Raw genomic sequence first — 18681 nt, forward strand, 5'->3', positions numbered from 1 at the left:
GGCCTCGGCTTCGCCAAGACGGACGCGCACAACCTCGAGCTCCTGCGGCGTCTCGACGAGCTGCGCAACTGGCCGGGCCTCGTCGGCTTGCCGTGGCTTGTCGGCCCCAGCCGCAAGACATTCATCGGCCGCGTCACCGCCGTCGAGGACCCCGCTGCTCGCACCTGGGGCACCGCGGCCGCCGTTGCCGCGGCTGTCCAGGGAGGGGCGGATGTGCTCCGCGTTCACGATGTTGAGCAAATGGCGGCGGTCGCCGCCATGTCCGACGCCATCTGGCGATCTTAGGGTACCTTTTGCAGGACAGAAGGGGGGGGGGAGGTAAGGTGGGCGGGTGTCTTGGCCGCCGCCGCCGCCGACGACATTGCTGCGGTGAGCGCGCACCGCGTCGTTGTCGTCGTGGTCGTCGTCTTATTGTCGTCGTTTTGGTGCAATTGAGTTACTGCTGCCCGCAACATGTGGCGTTGCAACAACGCTTGCAACACACGCACTGAGACAAAAAGCTACGTTGTATGTACAGTAGGTGTGCTGGCGGGCGGCGGCGGCGGCGGCGGGCGCATAGGCGGCAGGCAACGAGAGAAAGCTCGGGACAGCAACAGGCGGAAGAGAGAGAGGAACTGGGTGTGGGCGGCGTCGGGTACCGGGGGGGGGGGGGGGGGGGCTGCACCACCACCACCATCTCCAAGTTTCTTGATGTATCTTTTTCAAAAGGTACTTTGCGACCAGTTCATTGGAAATCTTGCATGGGTGGTTTCTGAGCAACGAAGTGTGTGTGTGTGTGTGGAGGTGGACACTCGCATCTCCTTGTCCAGCTCCTTTATTTCGGGGGCCGACATGGGGGGGGGGTGAGAAATCTGTCTCTTTGTATTTTTTTTTTTATATTTATATTTGTTTTTAGCCATGTAAAATTCTTTGGTGTGTTTCATAATGCAGCCTCAAATCTCAGTACCACTTCAGTCATCACGAGATTCGGTTCTCGCAAGGCAAGTGGGTGTGGACATTGTCTTGGGGGGGGGTGGTGGTGTGGCTGGGGAACTGCTCGCAACCAGTATTTACAGGGCCTTTTTTTGTTTTTTCTCTCCGAATCATCAGGTATTTTGCACACATTCAAGTCGTATAAAAAGTTCCGCCAAGCCCTACGATAGTGGTGTGTTACACAGACATCGGCTCGAATTGAAGAAAAAAAAAAGAAGGAAAAAAACAAAAACCACTATATAGCGCCCAACGACAGACATTGTGCCTGCCGCAAAGAAAAGCTAAGAGTCGGAACACCGCCACGCCGACTGGGAGGAATATTGTTTCTGGATTGATGGCGACGAGCAGAATCTACCCTGTATTTTCTTGCAACATTTCTTTATTCGAGTGGTAGTTATCGACAAGACGTCACCATCGTCTGTCAACACCACCCCTTCTGCCCCCTGCGCGCCTAGCCCTTCCTTTGCCCACACCACCCCTCCTAAATGGCGGGGAAGACGGAAGGTGACCTTTTCTGACGCCTTGCTTTGCTTTCAATACTTCTCTCTCTCTCTCCTGCCTCCGCGGAGAAACGCATCTGCCGAAGAGGGGGGGTGGTCAATCTTGTTCTGGATTCCAGCCTTGCCGTTCGTCGCCGATAACCTCTCCTCCTCGGTCCAACAAGTTTCAGCGAAAAGAGAGAGAAACTGCATGTTGCATTCGCATGCTGGTCGCTCGCCTTTGAGGAAGGGAAATCGTATGCGCCCCGCCGTCTCCCAGTTAGTGGGGCTTCTTTGAAAGGTACGAAGAAAGGAACAAATAGAAAAAGGAAAAAAGCAGGCAATACCCGCAAAGACTGGACGAATCATTGTCCGCGTTGATCACTGACCGGTCAAGGCCTGCATTAAGAGGCTTGACTAGGGTCTTCAGGAAACAAGGGTACCTGTGGGTTTGGCTTCTGTTCTGTGGCTGAACTGCTTGCATGCGCAAAAGGCACGGTACAGCCATTCATGGTGAGATTTTCTTTGACTTTTCAACTCGATTCTTTCCATGATGGGCGGGCGTCGAGGTCTCGGGATTGCCTGCTCTCGTCTTTCACGAATCGCGCCTCTGGAATCCCGGTCCCTCCTCAGAACATCGCTTTCCTGCCTGTTTTTTGACTGTCTTGGTGGCGTCTTATCATCTCGTCGAATGCAACCCTTTCACGCGGCGGGACCGGCTGTCGTCCTGCACAAAAGAAATGTGGCGTGTGCCATTGCAACGCTATGGAGTGCAAGACGCTGCGCGGGCTTCTGGATGAGGTCAGGGCGTCCGCTGTCGTGCCCAGTGCCGGCGAGGTTTCTCGCCGCCTCCGCCATTGTGCGGGAAACCTTCAGCGTCTCGCGGGAGCCGGTCGTTCGTTTGGCTACAACGGTCGTCAAGGGGTTCTTGGGACTATTTACCAGTCCTCTTATTACTGGTATGCCACTCTTATGCCGTGTGTCCATCCAATATAAATCTCATCTAAATCATCTCGGTGAGGGCCCGTGGCCGCTGATGCTAGGGCTGGTTCAGCTGTGTAACACGATACACGTGGAAAGGCGCAAAATCCCCTTCTTCTGATCTGCAGTCTTTTTCTTTGGCGCGCTATCTTCGTCCTTGGTTGTAATCGTAGTTAATCAAGCTGGCTTCAGGACAGTGGAGAAGCGTATTCCCGTTTGGACGCCGGCCTGCCGATACAGTCATGTCAGTGTTGATATTAAATAATTGCAGACTGACAACACTCATTGTATTCGTCCCACAATCTTTTCCTTCCCTTCAGCCCAATGAGACGGGCGCGAGGCAGTCTTGCATCTGCAAGAAGCCGCAATAGGAACCTAATCTGCATCTTGCTCGCCGCACCCCCTTGTTGCTTCTCTCCCTCTCTACTCGGTGTGGTGAGCTGAAATTCGCGTTGCGGGCGCAACAGCACCGCTCTTTGCAATGCAGCTAGGCGGCGCAACGACCAAGCCCGTTCTTTTGCTGGCTGCGGCGTCCAGAGCTACCAGTAATAATAGCAACAGCCAAGTGCAATGGGTCTGGGCCTGGGCCAGGGCCAGACTCGAATCTTTTGCAAATTTTTTGCGAACCACGAGAGCCAAGTGTATTGAGTGACGCCATCAAGATTCAAGGGCTAATTACCCAAGTGGCGCAGATGCAGCGCGGCTGGTCTTGAATTTTGTAACATTCACCTGCCAGCGCATCCCACGCAGTCGGAAAAAAATAAGAAAAAAGAGCAAAAAATAGAAGAAAAAGGAAAAAAACCGAGACAGCGCCCTGATGACGGCAGATGAAAAGTTGTGCAACGTGGGGACCAAGATTTTCAACGCAGTCGATATATGTGCCTTTAACCGCTTGCATAATGCTTGTGTGAGGCGCGCAAGGCTGATGTCGCGGTTCTGTCCTGAAATTCCTGCGCGCGCCCCCCCTGGTCCTCGAAACAAGCTGAGGGTGTAGCTGCGACTTTTTCTACTCGACAGCAGCAGGTCGTGAGCCACTGTTGCCACTGCTGCGCTGGCATGATAAATCAGCATCTTGGGTTTTCGCACCAGATGACCTCATTGCAGCGCTTCATGCAATTGAGACGACGTCTCAAGCCGATATCGCTCTGCCATTCATTCATCGCAAAGAGCACGCACCAGATGCCCAAGTACATGACAACAAGTCCGAGAGGACCCTTTGTAAGTCACGCACGCAACGCGACAAGAACATGCAGTGCCTGAGTGTCTCGTAGCCATGTCATCATCTGCAGCTTGAAACCCCTTCTTGTCCCCCCCACGCAAGCGAATTTCAGCCATTCGAAATGATGCGAAAAGTAAAAAGCAAAAGACAAGCCAAGAGAAAAAAGCACCCGTAAAGCGAGCGGCTGCCAATGCGTCTCCGCACGAGACCTTTTCTTCATGGCGTCCGCCAAGTGTCCAAACACAGACAGAGGGAAATCTGGTGTAATGCAGCCATGTTACCCACTGCGAGCCTTCCTATACTTGTACACCCCCAAAAAGACCCAAACTCGCTACGAGTATCGAGAACCGTTGTTTGTGTCATGCGACAGGTCGTGTCGGAAGCCTCTGCCGGCCCTGCCGCCTGGTTTGCAGCGATTTGTTGATCATTTCCATCATTGCTAGAAAATGTGAGAGAGGCTCTTTCATCCCCCCTCCCACCCCAATTCTCGGCCCCTGACGTGTGCTCGCCGAGCAGAACGAAGCAAAGAAGGACCGCGCGAGTTATGCAAGATGCAGCAGGTGCCAAATGCCGGGAGGAAGGGGGGGGGGGGGGGGCAAGGTAGCAATAGGTAGGCAGACGGAGGGGAGGGAGGGGGGAAGGGCGCACGCTGATGCGTAAGAGGAGGGGAGGGGCGTGTCTATTACGGTAATTATAAGCTTGTTCGTCATTCCCAGTATTATGACGTCCGAATTTGCGAAAGCTCGGCCATGGCTTGCCCGGGGATCCTGGGAATGTTTTGCAAATCTTCCTCTGATCCTTGTTCTTTGTTCTCGAAGAGGGAGCTCGGATCCCAAGAAGCGGTCGAAGAAACGGTAAGCTAGCTTCGAGCTTATTAGTATCTCAAAGAAGGAAAGACATCAAGACGTCGCCAGCCGCACGGCATATGAGTCGGTTCCCATGATTATCGGGGATGAGGGGGGTCGCGGCTTTCGGGCCCTTGCTGCTGCTGCTGCTGCTGCCTTGAACATACCGTACACCGACAAAATAAAACAAAAGAACGAAACAAACGACTTGCATCCCGAAGGTGCTTGCAGTTACTTCCATGCAAAGGCAACAATGGCTTACAGGAAAAAAAAGAGGAGTGGCTCTCCCCCACCCGTCGGCGCAGATAACCTTGCCTTTTGGACTCGAGTAACAGCGGTAGTCCTTTTGAGTATTTGCAGATAACGTTAGTTGGCAGGAGCCGGGAAGAAGGGTAAAAAAAAACAAAAAAAAAAAAAAAGGGACAAAATCATGTACATGTACGCTTCCACCCCATGTAGACCGGTCAGCGCGCTGCAACGCACGTTAGAACCGCCAATTCACCCCCTGGCCTGCTCTGGCCTCTCTCTTTCCCTTTGTTATTGTTCAGGCCACAACACACCGAGCCACACAGCAGGGGCGGTGGGTACCAAGATTTGAAATACTGTAATTGTATTCGTATACACGGACTGTTTCTCCCTTTTCTTTTTTTTTTTTTTTTTTTTTTTTTTTTCAAATTTTCCCTCTTTCTTCCAGAAACAGAACGAAAAGGAGAGGGGGGGCGGAAGCTGGCACCATGTCTTGATTGCCTCCTGTCGAGTTAAGCGAGAAGATAAGGGGGGATTGCTTTCGTCTCCTCTTATTATGCGCGGCCTTGCCCTGCAAGTAGTGTCGATTTCTCGTTGCACACATCTTTGTGCGACGGAAGCCCTCTGCATAAGAAATCAAATTAACGACAAGGAAGAGTGAGGGGAGAAACATTTATTAATAGAGGACGTCTCAGAAGAATACCAAGGATTTGGAGAATTCTGGGGTCGGTCAGGGCAAAACAGACATCATCATTGGTCTGCACAAGCGAGAGACTCGAGCCTGGACCTGACTTGTAAGCAAAAAATACTTGCCCAAGCCGCGGCAGCCATGTTGAAGACGGTGTTTGTGATTGAGCAAAGTATGGTATTTAGTATAACAAATTCAGATAGAAAGTACAGGACTCCCCGTATATATGGTATCGGCCGATCAAATGCAATCGCAAAGCTTAAAAGAAGAAGAAAAAAAGCAAAAAAATACCTAGCCGTTTTCTCTTTTCCAGAAAAACCAAGCATAAATAGAAAAAAGATCAAAAAGCAAAAATAGTAATAATAATAAGGAAAAAGAAAAGAAAAGAAAAATTCCATCGACAAGCCACATGCGTGGCCTGCGCAATGAAGAATAGCACCGAAAAACGCCGAGGGCTGTCCAATCTGGTAGTAGGCCCTTTCTTTGCCCTTTTTAGACCTAGTATAATGCCCGCACTCTCCCAATAGGCTGCAAAAGGCCTTTGTTGTTCCGATCAAACGTACTCAAACAAGCGAGGAAGAACCCCATGCAGAATATAAGACAAGCAACCATGACAGAAAAAAAAGGGGGGGAAGGGGGGCGAACATGTACTTCTTACATGAACGCTCGTTCCGCCCGCCCAGCCCATTGAACCAACAGCAACTTTGATGCACCTGCCAACGAGTTATCAATAGCCACTCGCAAGGCCGACCTCCGCAAGGACGCTTGCTCGCTCTTCCCTCGTGCGTCTTCGACGCAAAGCAGCTTATGGAGCCAACATTTCCGTCAAGCTCAAGAGGAAATCCTTCTTTTGTTATCCTTTCACGAGTGGGATAGATAGCTTCCCGGATTGACCATGGACATGGAGGACATGGAGGACACGAGCGGGGGCAGAATGCTGGGGGCGCCGCCGGCCGTGGCACTGACGTTGCAGCGCGCATCGTGCCCCATGCGCAGCTGCGGTTCTGGGCGCGGCAGCACACCCATGTCCAAGTCTCTGGGCTTCCCGTAGATTTCCTGCGGAGACACGCCTGTCGGCTGCTGATGGTGCTGCTGGTGCTGGTGCAACCCATGGTGGTAGAGGCCGGGGTCGCCGTACACCGGCTGAGGGTTCGTAAACGCCGAAGGGAACATCGGCTTGGGATCGATGGGATAGGCCGCCATGTCCTGGCGGGCGTGGTGGCTAGCAGCGCCGTTAAAGTACTGATGACCGCCACGGTCATCGTACGGCGCTGTCGCCATGTAGTTGTTGGACTGTCCGTCAACTACGTTCGCCGTGCCGTATTCGCCACTGCCACTGCCACTGCCACTATTCGGATACATGTTGCCCTGTGACGAGTCGCCGCCGCTTCCCGAGCTCCCGCGGCGTTCTTTCATGTAGTGCCCTGGGGATCGCCCTCGGACGACAACATCGGGCGAGTATGACACCGCAATCCTCTTCCAGCGGCTGCTTTCATCGCTCCCGCCGATATCTCCCCATACCTCGAGCCTCAGCTGGTAGCGCTGCTGGCCGGCTCTGCGCTCGCCATTATTCGCGGTCGCCGTCTTGAACTGCAAGCGATCAAAGTTGTGCTCTGTCGGCAGAGTGCCCTGCGTTGCGCTCACTCCATATATGTCAGAGTATATCTGACCCGTTGGTTGAGTACCATCAGTAATGCCCATGTGGGGTGGCGTCCCATGGCTGTGCCTGTTTCTGGGGCCCATCAGTTGCTTTGTTGGTTTGCTGATGGGACCCCTGTCGCGCTTCGGTGTGTGCTGTATGATCGGAATCTCTTGGTGAGGATGGTCGGCCACAACCGCCGAGATGAACATGGCAAATCCAAGGATTGGCACTGCTGCAGACTCCTGTGAATGTTTGAACGCCAGGTGCACCCCGGGAAAGTACGGCGTGATCGAGTATGAGCAGTTACATGCCATGTAGTTTCTACGATAGCATGTCCAGAATTGTCTATTGAAAAAAAAGTTCTTGTGAACCAGCGACGCAATCTTGATGTCAACAGTTGGACCAGTGGGGTTCGAGTTGCTGTCCAGATACTGAAGCGTACCCAGCTGCTCCGTAGGCCCCATGGGCAGGATATCGTCATTTTGGCGCGATGAATGGGACTCCCGCGGCACACGCTGCGGCTGGTACATGCTGCCGTGTGCTGTATTGGCGTTGCCGCTGGCCCATTGTGAGTTCATTCCAGAGTTACCACGCTCGTGGGACAATGAGCGGCCGCTTTTTCGTTTGTCTACCCCTTTCCTCTGCGAGTCTGAAGCCGAAGCGTGCTTAGAGGGTACAGCGGGAGATGGATTCTGATAGCTTGAGCGGGGAGCCAGTCTGTAGGAAGATTTCCACGTTAGAAACACACATCGAAATCTCGCCAGCCAGCAGTAGCCGCAGGCATAATGCTTCATCAAGGATATTATCAAAGGGTATTTCAGGTACTCACTGGTTATGAAGTTGCTGATTGTAGGAAAATTCGCCTCCAAGCCCCGGGTTGATGTCTGCTGGGTAACCTTGAAATGAGTATTGTCCGGACGGGCTGAATCTTATATATTTATACTCGTCAGTCTCACGATCAGTACGACAGTGGTGGAGACTGCCTGCGCGGGATGGACAGGGAGGTAAAAGTCACACGAAGACGTTGTGCAGCGGCACGCAAGGCTCTCGTTTCTTCAAGGTAACACGACCCGCACGAGTGCATGTACAATGATTGGGTGATTGTGCATAATAGATCAGGGACGGGTGTAAGGAAGCCAGGAGTTCAATGATAAGACAATGTGGACTTTGAAGGAAGTTTTGACCATGGAAGGGTGAACGGCCATTATAAGTAAAAGACATATGAAGGTGACTCCATGGTGCGTGTGTGCTGTGGTTTGTTCCTGTGCAGGGGGGTAGTACTGGCAGAGTACCGTTGATGAGACGGGTGTGTTTGTGTAAGAGAAGTATTGTGAGAGACAGAGAAAGCGACGGAACGGCAGCGAAGGAAGGACCGATAGGGCCAATAAAAGAAATAAAGCTTACCTGGCCGGGTTTCCGCCGTAGCCGTGCACCCCCGCCGCGTAGGAGGAATCGTAATCCTGCTATAAACCGAGAGTATGTTAGACGGTGTGCCTGTGTAAAGTGCGATGCTCTATTGTTCTCCAGGCGGGCGCAATGCGACATCCCGATAGCCCCCTCCTCTGACCAACGTCGTTGATATCGCACACCCCTTTCAAGCATTTGCGGGCTGGGAGAGGCTCATTGCCGGTGTGTCCAGGCGACCCTGCATCCGGAGAGGCATATTAGCAAGTAAATCTTTAGGCGTCCGGAAGCTTGGGGCAAAAGAGAGCAATGGAGGGCAAGGGTGGTTCGGATGTGTAGACGCTAGCCTCGCCTTGCATGGGGGGAGCTGCATGGCATGGCTTGCTGTGGCGTTCTGTTCTTTGGCCCAACCCAAGCTCGCAGGACCCAGTCAGTGCAGCCAAAGTACTGTACATTGGAGTACTTTTTTTGGGGCCCGAAGTGCACGCCAGAGTAGTGGCGTGCGGTTATCGCCCACACAAAAAGCAGGGACAAGAGGAGGGGGCGTGTCTCTACCGGCTCCAACCCGCCAAACACAGACTTTTTGCAAGCAAAGGGTCGGCGCGGTTGCGTAGGGCGTAGGGTACTTCCGCGTCTGTGACACGAGAGCCACAGTGCAAGACTTTTGTGTGCTTTCCTGCATTAGATCGCCCCCTCTCCTGGCCTTGCTGCTGTGCAGCTTACGATTGGGCACCACCAACTTGGCTAGGAGGGTGTTGTAGACGAACAGAGTTCAGACCTCTTGCGGCGCGGGTAGAGAGGGAAGGAGAGGCCGACGAGGGCGGGAAGCGCAGATGTCTTGGAAACAATAAAGGAAAAAGGAAATGAGCGTAAAATAAGAGGCACTTACAAGATCGTCCCTGTATGTCGAGTCTTTCGGCAAAGCCAGAAGCTGCAACGCCCACTTGCATTCGGGATGGCCAAAACCGACAGCAGTGTGCAAGAAAGTCGGGCACAGCGCCCAATCCAGAGAAAAAAGAGAGCAATCTACTTCAACAGTGGTCACTTACCGGTAACGTCTGGGTATGCATACGGGACAAGTCTGCGATGATGCTCGCGGAACAAGAGGGCTTTGGGGGTGGTTAGCTGTATATCATTCTTCGAGCGGTCTAGATGGGCAAGGTCGTACTGTCGAAGATTTTGATACAATCAAGTCGAACCTCGTGTTCTGATCTCGAAGGATGACTATGACTATGATTATGTTAGTTACTTGTCTTTCAACGCTGCCATGTATCGTGCCGGCCCTTGGACTGGGCTGAGGTTGATGCTGGATGCGATGCGCCGCTCCAAAGTAGAGCGATGTACACCTCCCGCAGCAATCTTCGAGGCCAAAGCCAAGTGTCCAGGAACAGCACGAACAGTGTCAAACTCACACGTCTATCTCAACCTTTGGTGCGATCGGGTCGGACTAAATTGAGGCGAACCGTGTTAGCGCATGTGGAGATGTAACGGTCATGCAGCGATGTTGAGCTTGTGTCGGCATCCGAAAAGGGCGCAACTTCAATTGCTTGATGCAAGTAGCAGCCGATGAAGAATAGAACTCGCACCAAGAAAATGGATGAAAGAGGAGAGAGCTGGGTGTAGCATGGAGGTGTCCGTTTGGCTTGCAAACGGACTCGAGTGTGGGGAAGCGTTGTGTGAACCGGCGACTTACAGATGAAGTGTACTCAAGAGTAAAGCACCATAGACGATGTTGTTTGAGTAAAGAGCAACAAGATATAAAGATTCAGGTTTGAGGCTGCTTTGAAGTGGATAACTGCCTTGAAGCTGAAGTCGTTGTCGGGTCTGATTGGAAAGAAGCGGGCATGTTGGGAGAGGCGCAGATTTATATATGCATCGCGAGGGGGGCAGATTAGGAAACGCTTTCTCGCCCACCACCCCGTCTTTCCATCACAGCAGACGGAAGATGCACCTCCGCCGAGATAGGGACTATGTGAATAAGAGACGGGGGGGCAGGTGATGCATGCTTCGATTGGGCAGACGTGGAGGGGGGCGAGGAAGAAAGCGAGTGCCTGGAGGGGCGTGTATGAATGACGCGCAGGGTCTGTGAATCACGGCATCACTAAGTTTGCCAGAAACATGACTTCGGGGCGCCAAAAGGCAGATTGATCCCGACATGCAGCAGCAGCTTCAGGAAGGGGGGGGTATGATGATCCCGACGGGAAGCTTCTCCTCCTTAGAGACCGCCCATTTCTCGTAATTGGATAAAATAGGGCCCAGCTTCAGCCACTGGCTGTTTCTTGGAGAAGCAAAGGAATAAAAATAAATGATTAAAAAATGTGGAGGAGACGGGTAGCAAGCATTCGCAAGTTGTGCTACCGATTCGAGACGGCGCATATTTGCCTCTTCGCTTTGAGGATCGAATGATCCTCGCCTACACTTTGGATCACGCGCCAGGACATGGAGATCTGGTTGAATAAAACAAAATTAGCCCTTTGATTCATTGAAACAAAAGTTCCCTTTTGTCCCCTTTTCTGCCGCTTCTCCGCCGCGAATCTCACGTTGCTGTTAGTCGGAGGCGTCGCCGCGGCGTCGTGCATGCAGCCAGCCGGGCATCCACCATCACTCATGATTCAGAGCTAGGCAGCGGGTATACACTAGCCAAAACGTCCAGTACCTACCTAGGTAGTAATCAGGCTGGCCGAGTTTCGCAGCCAACAGGACGGTGTATTGTGCCCGGGCAAATAGTGGTCGCGGGGCGCTACTCGCTCTCTTTGACGGGAGGGACATGTGGCGACAGGGGTTCTCGGAGAGGTGCAACTCGCTCTTTCAAACACGGACCATTTCTTGGCTTCCGTTTCTTGTGCGGGAATCGGAAGCGCTAACGCCATATACGATGTCCCGCCATAGCAGTTCATTACATGCAAGACAAACTGCAGCACTCACCGTAGCTTTCTGCAGAGACGTTTCCATATGCAGACCGATCAAATTCAAGCCACCCACCGCGAGGGCGCCCGTTGCAGGACACGGACATTACCTGGCTTTATTCCAGTATGTGCAGTAGATCAGGGTTAGCCTCAGTGCTGATCAACGTCAGTGCGCAATAATGCTGGCGCAAACCATAGTGACGCCCCAAAGCCGGTGTCTTCCCAGCGCTTGAACCGCTTCCGTAACGGGTCCTGCTTAACCGTCTTTCATTTTCATCTGGTATCACTGATGGCGAGACCAATGAGAGAATTGTTGGCTAGGCGAGAAGAGACTTTCCATTCACATGACGCTTGTTTCCGCCTGTTCAACAAGAGAGATTTCGAGTGACCTACTTACGCGCCAGGCTTTACATGAGGCGTCATTGAGGCAAATGTGATTGTGTCGGTGCAACACTCCTCCGCTTTCTTGGTGGTGGTATCGCGACTTGGTTGCACGAACTTGTGACCTCGCTGCTTAATGGCTGGCTTAGGGGCCAAGAGTGCTCTAAAGCCCCATCACACCCTTCCCGAAGCACATTTGCTCGTAGGCCCAACTCTTGTCGGGCTGGGTCCATTGTCTCTCTGAGACGCAAGGATCCCCGCAATATCTACCTCTTCTGGATATCGCAAGGCAGGCCATCGACGCCAACATGCCTTGACTGTAGCTACAGAACAGTCTGTAAGAAGATATGCCATCTGAATTGACCGCCGACATTTTCGAGTAGCAGCACGTCATTTCAAACGAGATTACCCATACCCAACGGAAGAACGGACCGCTCGACGGGCAAGGCAGTTGGCTTCCTCGGGTGCGATGCACACCAAGAAAGGAACGGGAGGGGCGCGCGTCAGACGTTGAGCAAGTGCACAAATCGGCCGTATAACTGGATCACGCGTTTTGTGAAAGACAAACATCTGGCACCACTGGCGTGCGCAACAATGTCGCCACTGACATGATCAATTACCTGTGGCCACAGCAGCGCAAATCATGCCACGCACGCTGCCAGATTGGTGTATCGATACACCTAGACCTCCAGCAATCTACAGGACAGTGTTTGTCAGACGAGCGAGCAAGCTCTTGTTGAAGTACAAGACCGATCGTAGCACTCTGTCGAAGAGACATAGAAATTATCATGATTTGCGTTGCTCGCCTCGCACGATTGGGTTTAAAGTAGAGGCGAGCATAGAAGCAGAGCCAGGGAAGCCGTAGCTCATTGTCAGCGCTTCCAGCCTGTAGCTTTAGATCGAGGCACCCGCAGAGTACACAGAAGGGGCTTGCACCAAGTCAATGGCGAGAAGCGCCAGCACTCGTTCTCAATTAACAGCTTGTACCATGGGGGCCCTTGTTCTCGTAGCGGAGAGAAAGGAACCATTCCCGTGTTGCCTCCGGGAGGCCAATAAAAGCCTCTCGTTTCATAATAGCCCATTGTGTTGGGCACCATTTTCAAATGCATGCAGAGTTTTCGTATAATCCTGAGTCTGCTGCCGGTGTAAAGAGCGCCATTATCGAGATGGTCGCAGAGTGAGCTGTCAACGTCTGGAGCATGATTCGCAGTGGCTTGCATAGGAGCATCGAGCACGGGCTTCTGCCTTGTTTGCATGGATTTTGTCCGCTCGCCACTGGGCGGCTGGAGTTATGGGTTGTCTCACACGTCTCACACATTGCGTGGTGCAAGGTTGATTCTCGTAACCCCAAGAGGAGTCTAGGCTACACAGAGAACATCCAGACCAGTGCTACTGCGATGTCGGGCAGCGGACGCGTACGCACAGCATCACGGTATCACCGACGTAGTGCAACTTGATGTCGGCGCCAGCTATATGATTGCTTTTATGTCTGCTTGGGGGCGGTGAGAACAAGGAATGGGCTGCTGCGGCGCCCAAAAGCAGAGGTTCTCGCGAGCAAAGGAGCAGACTGCTGGTTTGAGACGCACAACAGGAGGAGTTTCTCGTTAACGACATCTCGCTTCGACTTTCCAGGAATGGGAGCTTGTCCGAGACTTGGAACCATTGCGACGTGGCCGATGTGTCTTTGGCTTTTGTTTTGATCTGAACTGAGCAGAGTTTATGCAGCAACTCTCGGCAGGTGTGAGTCAACAGCCTGAGGGCAGTCAAGTGTCAGATCAGTGAGCGTGATACTGGTGGCATCTCTCACAAGATTGCGGAAAATTTAGCAGAAGCAGTGTAATGCAACGGTTCTTGAAGCTTTGCCTGTGAAGCCTGTCATTGTAAAAGGTTCTTGTCGAGGGCGGCGGGGGAGGGACAAGGGCGCTGGAGGGCGTTCAGCTGGTCATGGTTGGGGTGGGCTCTTTGACCATAGGTTTCCAGCGCCGAAGCCGAAGTGAAGAGCTCACAGGCTCAGGGGGAGCCTGCCTGGATGCCTCGTGGCACGGTATCAGTCGGCGGGCGCAGATACTGGCATGTTGAAAAGGGGAAGCTTGGGGTCGGCAGCGGCGCAGGCGAGAGTGGGGCGCTTAGTATGGGATTTTGTGGCTGCTCATATTACCCTTGGCCGTCGTACGACTCGGGTGTTTTTTTTTGTCCATTTGGTGATGTGGGAGCAGCGCAAGCATTGTTTCGAAGTGTGACGAGGGAGAGGCGCTTGGGGGATGGCGATAAATGGGCAGATTGCAGCCACGCGCCCCGCCAAGCCAAGACAAGACCAGGGTGTTGCGCATACAGTGGGCGTCTTGTGACATTTTTTTTTGTTCCAACGGTTCCGGGCCGGATTAGATTCGGTGATGATGTTGGAGTGTGGCGGTGATAGAGAAGAGATTTGGAAGATAATCGGGCCGTGGTGATTCAGATGGTGTCTTGAATAGATGGGAAGAGAGAAGAGGCGCGCTGATAAATCAGGCAAGGAACGGGTCCGTAGTAGTGCAAACAGAGGTCAATTGCGGGATTGGGACGGGACGGTCGAAAGATGAGAGAGACAGACACGCAGACACGCAGAGGCACAGAGGTGGTGTAGTAAAGTCGTGTGGTAAACTGGTAAAAGGCGAATTCAAACTGTGTTTGCACCTTTGAATTTGGAATGGAAATTCTAGGCAGCCAAGGTAGCCAGGCGCAAGGGTCACTAGTCGGATGCAGCGCCAGGACGCCAAACGGACTTGACGAGCAAGCCACCTTTGTGCGGTTGCAGTAGCGTCGTCCAGTATGATTAGCGGTCCCGCCCGTTTAGCCCGCTTGGCTCTCTAGCCTTTCAAAGATGCTCCCAGTTGGTTCACTAGCCATTCAAAGTGGAGACCCGCCAGCCGCGTTTGCAAGGAAGCATTACATGATCAGTATGGTGAAATCAAGAAACGTACGTATGCATACAAGAATAAAGAGATGAATTTGAATTTAAGGCGTTGAGGCGCAAAAGGGGAACATGTGGGGAACTTGACCTACAGGTAGGTACAAGGCTGCAAGTACTCCTTATGACTAACGTAATGGACTGACTGGTAAGAAAATGAGTGACAAAAGAGACCGCTGGTGCTTTTCTTCCTTTACATACAATATGCCTAAAGATATAATCAAGTTCGTAATATATCAATTCTATTGAAGACATCATTACACGAGTTTTTTTATTGTTGCTGCTTTTTCTGTTGTCTAGAATAAGCCTTGTTCTGTGTGTCGCCGATCACCCGTGGGGTAAGTCGCAAGTCTTGCCCTGCGCATGTTCATTCAAGCAAGCAAGGTACGGGGACCAGGCTGATGAGTGGAGCGCTTTTCAACCATGTCACGACCTTTTTTTTCCCCAACTGTCGTAGTCATTCCCCTTGCAACAAGTCATTGCCGCCGCACAAGTCACTTGCTCTGCCCATAGCAGAGCGCGCGAGATTCCCTAAACCCTCTCCCCACTCTCCCCGTGTCTCGGTTGCCTAACCGGGCTTTCTGCTCGGCTAGTCCCGTGCAGCTTGGACAGAAAGCACCCTCCAAACAACGCCGTTGGGCATGCCTAAGAAAAGACACATTACCTACCGCAAGTCGCCACAAGCGCTCTCGCCATCTTCTGGCGCCGTCAAAGGTCAGTCAGCGCTGATGCTCCATCCAAGAGGCGCATCATGTTCCAACTCGCCTGCTAATATCTGGTTTGCTGTCGTACCACCCTCCACCACAGACAAACCTCAAAAGTCTGTCAATGAGCTGCTCAGCCAGCTACGTCACACATCGCTCGCATCCTCATCAACGGCTGGCTTCGCTGCCTCATCTCCTCTGCATGCCAATACGCCGACCGTCCCCCCGGCTCTGAGGCATATTCTGCAAATCCCAGAGACACCCGCGCCCCGCCCGAGGCGTTCCATCAGGCCCAGGTTCGACAATGATGGTCGACGCCTTCCCGCTGGGCCCCCTCCCCCACGTAGCTGGACATCGCCACAATCGCCTGCTCAGCACCAATACGCTGCCCCCCTGCTAGTCTCCAAGGCTGCTGCATCTGCTTCTCAAAATGTCCTAGCCAATATCTCCTTGCCAGGTCTGCAGCTCCCTGAGCCCATGAGCCTGATTGGCCTCGTTTTCGCTCGTCTCGCCGCGAACTGGCCCTTCCATCGTGTCTATGACCAGCACTACTTGTACGACATACCATGCCATCTCAAACCAGCACTGATGCGCGAGCTCGCTATTTACAGCGATGCCGGCCTTGCTCTCGGCGATGTCAAGGCCCTGCTCTTGCGCCCCAGCCAAGGCGACAATCACAACCGTCATGGAGGGGGCGTGCCGTTGTCTTTGCCCATCGATCCTGAAATTACTGCTATGGACCTAACTGGGGCCTTGGGAAGATCTTTGACCCTGAGAGATTTGACAGCCTTCCTCTTCCCCGCTCGCTCAACTGCGCCGCTCCAAGACGACACCCAAGATTCTTGGGACGCCATCGAGCATATTCCCACTTCCCGCCTTTCCCATGCACTTGTGCCCAATCTAACTCACCTCTCTCTCGCCATTAATCCAGCAAAGGCCGAGAACGCATCATGGCGGGACCTACTCAACCTGGCCCCTCGACTTGAGTCAATTACACACCTCAGCCTAGCCTACTGGCCCGAACCTTGCCTCTTGCAGAGTGCCAAGTTTGCCACTGTTGGGTCCCCGCAAGGCTGTCAAATTTCTTATGGCGGCACAAACTACTACTCCCACTCGATTGATCATGACTGGAGTGAGGCCCTTTTCGTGCTCAGAAAGCTGAGTCGAAGCCTCTACGCTCTTGAGTTTTTGGATCTCACAGGATGCGCCTCTTGGTGGCAGGCTCTCAAGCTTCAAGACCAACATGACTACATCGACTGGGCCAACAACTGGGGCAAGATCACATGTCTTCGCCTAGAAATGGGCTGGGCGCTGGCAGATGATGCTGCACTGTCAACTAGAGCTGCACATCAAGAAGCAGCCGAGATTGCTGCTGCTGTCGAAAGATACATTATCACAGCTCGAGCCGGTAGAGGACGCTTCATTACCGTTGAACGATGAATTGTATTGACCAAATTTTCTGAACCCGGGTAGAAACGCAAATAAACAACACTTGACGGGCCTTGTTATGAGGAGCATCTGGATAGAGCTTGCTCCTCCGTGGACAGAGCACTTTTTGTTCCTTGGCTTCTCGGGCCGTCTTCAGACTCGACATCCACAGCAATGTGTCTCTCAAGCACAACCCAGTAGGTAGCCGCTTAGAGGGCTACACTTCGGTCGGTTGTTTCAAGGGCGGAGACTTAATTCGAAGTATTACTCACGGTGTCGGTCAGAACAAACTGCTCCTGTCTGTGAGAATGCGCCTACGGATAAGGAAGGTCGCGCGGAAGAGTGTCCAAATGGACGTCGTCAACAGTAAATGACTGGGCGCTAGCGGCAAAGAAAGCCCGAGCTCAAAGGCACTAGAGATGGTAAACCACCTTGTGAACGGTTGCTACTAGTTGGATGCGAGACTCTGTAGTCTCGGAGCCTTTGCTGTCTCGTCATGCGTATTTTCTCGCCCGCCTCGTCGGTAAAGCTCTCGATGTGTGCCGCAGGCCCGGCCAATGTTTCAACCAATGTCCGAAACTGGTTCAGCATGTTGAACGCCTGGCTCGTTGAGGTTGTTGCACAAGCGCCACACCACTGAGCCCGACTGAGACTTTGTCTCACAGGTATACGGCGGAGCTGACAAGAAGCAAAGCGAGGCTTGTCACGAGCAGCACAATGACCAGCACATTTTGCATCTCAAAGCAAACGAAGAGGGCGGAAAAATAAGAGATTCGGATTCGCCGAGCAGCACGTGTACTAGAAAGGCGGTCCGGCGAGGCATCGCTACATGATTTCTTACCCTGGTGTGGTGGTCTTGGCCTATGCCAGGCTCATTCAACAGATCTTGACTCAACTGTAGCCTCGATTCGACTCATGGACGGTTGGAACAAATAAAACCGGCAGCACCCATTATGATGGTGACTACATGGGTTTCATTCATTCCATCCAGAATTTCCGATTGAAGTTTGCTGTACTCATATGCTCGTCTAGCGCGACCATTTCCATGCGCCGGAGCCGCCCCCGGAAGCCGGTGCGAAGCAGCGAAGCGACCAAGGCGAGCGCAGCGTCGTTTTGCCGCGGGCCTCGAGCAGCACAGGGGGTGACCTTGACGGCCCAGACGGCTCGGAAATATGGCGCGACTGGACGCATATTTAGCTGCTGTCGTACAGCTACAGAGAGTCAAGCAGCAGCAGGAAGACGCTGAGCAGCGACAAGAGTGGTGACGGCTTGACGTGCTCGACGCACAAGAGGGCACAGGAGCATCAGACGGCAAGAGAAGGGCGGTTCTCAAAACGGGGGGTGACTCTGCTGCGGGATCATTGTTTTTTTTTTTTTTTCGATTGCAAATTGATGAAGCCTCTTTGAACAAGAATAGATAGTTCAATTGCAACGCAGTGATTGTAAGCTAGGTTTGTGTGGTTTGTTATTACAGCGCGTCATGCTTGGATGCGGGGAAGCCTGTAGTGTCCCCGGTCGCTATAACGAGCCCTGTAATTGGTGCTGACCAAACTCTGAATTCCACTCCTGCCTCGAAGACTCACCGGGGGTTATTCGTGGAAATTCGGAGCTTCCAGTCGAGATCAAGTTTACCAAGTTATAACTGGATATTGTTGAGAAATAATGCTCCGGCTTTCACCTTGCCTGTCATCACTACCTCACAACTCCCAATCTTGTGTCAGTCGGCGTCGGCGTGAGTCACTCCGTCTTTGCCCACTCCACAATGACCAATTACCCTGCATCTATTTTTGCAGGAACGATGTGTTCCAACATCCGTTGCAGATCAAGAACTCGTAGTAA

The 18681-nt window shown here is 52.7% G+C and overlaps 3 protein-coding genes across 3 annotated transcripts in view; 2 read left to right on the top strand and 1 right to left on the bottom strand.

Annotated features, from left to right (window-relative positions):
* Nucleotides 1–285, top strand: part of BBA_05140 (folic acid synthesis protein) — a gene marked incomplete at both ends in the record, with an annotated part of 2033 nt that extends 1748 nt beyond the window's left edge. The window contains one exon of the mRNA XM_008600237.1: nucleotides 19–285. Coding sequence (XP_008598459.1) covers nucleotides 19–285 — 267 coding nt within the window. The remainder of the gene's footprint in view (nucleotides 1–18) is intronic.
* Nucleotides 286–6291: 6006 nt separating this feature from the next.
* Nucleotides 6292–7856, bottom strand: BBA_05141 (putative NDT80 protein; the record flags this gene model as incomplete). Its single annotated transcript, XM_008600238.1, has 2 exons — nucleotides 6292–7764; nucleotides 7821–7856. The coding sequence occupies 2 exons, from the start codon at nucleotides 7854–7856 to the stop codon at nucleotides 6292–6294; spliced, it is 1509 nt and encodes a 502-aa protein (XP_008598460.1).
* A 7495-nt stretch (nucleotides 7857–15351) lies between these two features.
* On the top strand, nucleotides 15352–16854 carry BBA_05142 (tafazzin-like protein; the record flags this gene model as incomplete). Its single annotated transcript, XM_008600239.1, has 2 exons — nucleotides 15352–15424; nucleotides 15518–16854. 2 exons carry the CDS (start codon nucleotides 15352–15354, stop codon nucleotides 16852–16854), a joined length of 1410 nt encoding a protein of 469 aa, XP_008598461.1.
* Between the last annotated feature and the right edge of the window lie 1827 nt (nucleotides 16855–18681).

The sequence above is a fragment of the Beauveria bassiana genome (assembly GCF_000280675.1).
Source record: "Beauveria bassiana ARSEF 2860 unplaced genomic scaffold BBA_S00013, whole genome shotgun sequence".
NCBI classification, from domain to species: Eukaryota; Fungi; Ascomycota; class Sordariomycetes; order Hypocreales; family Cordycipitaceae; genus Beauveria; species Beauveria bassiana.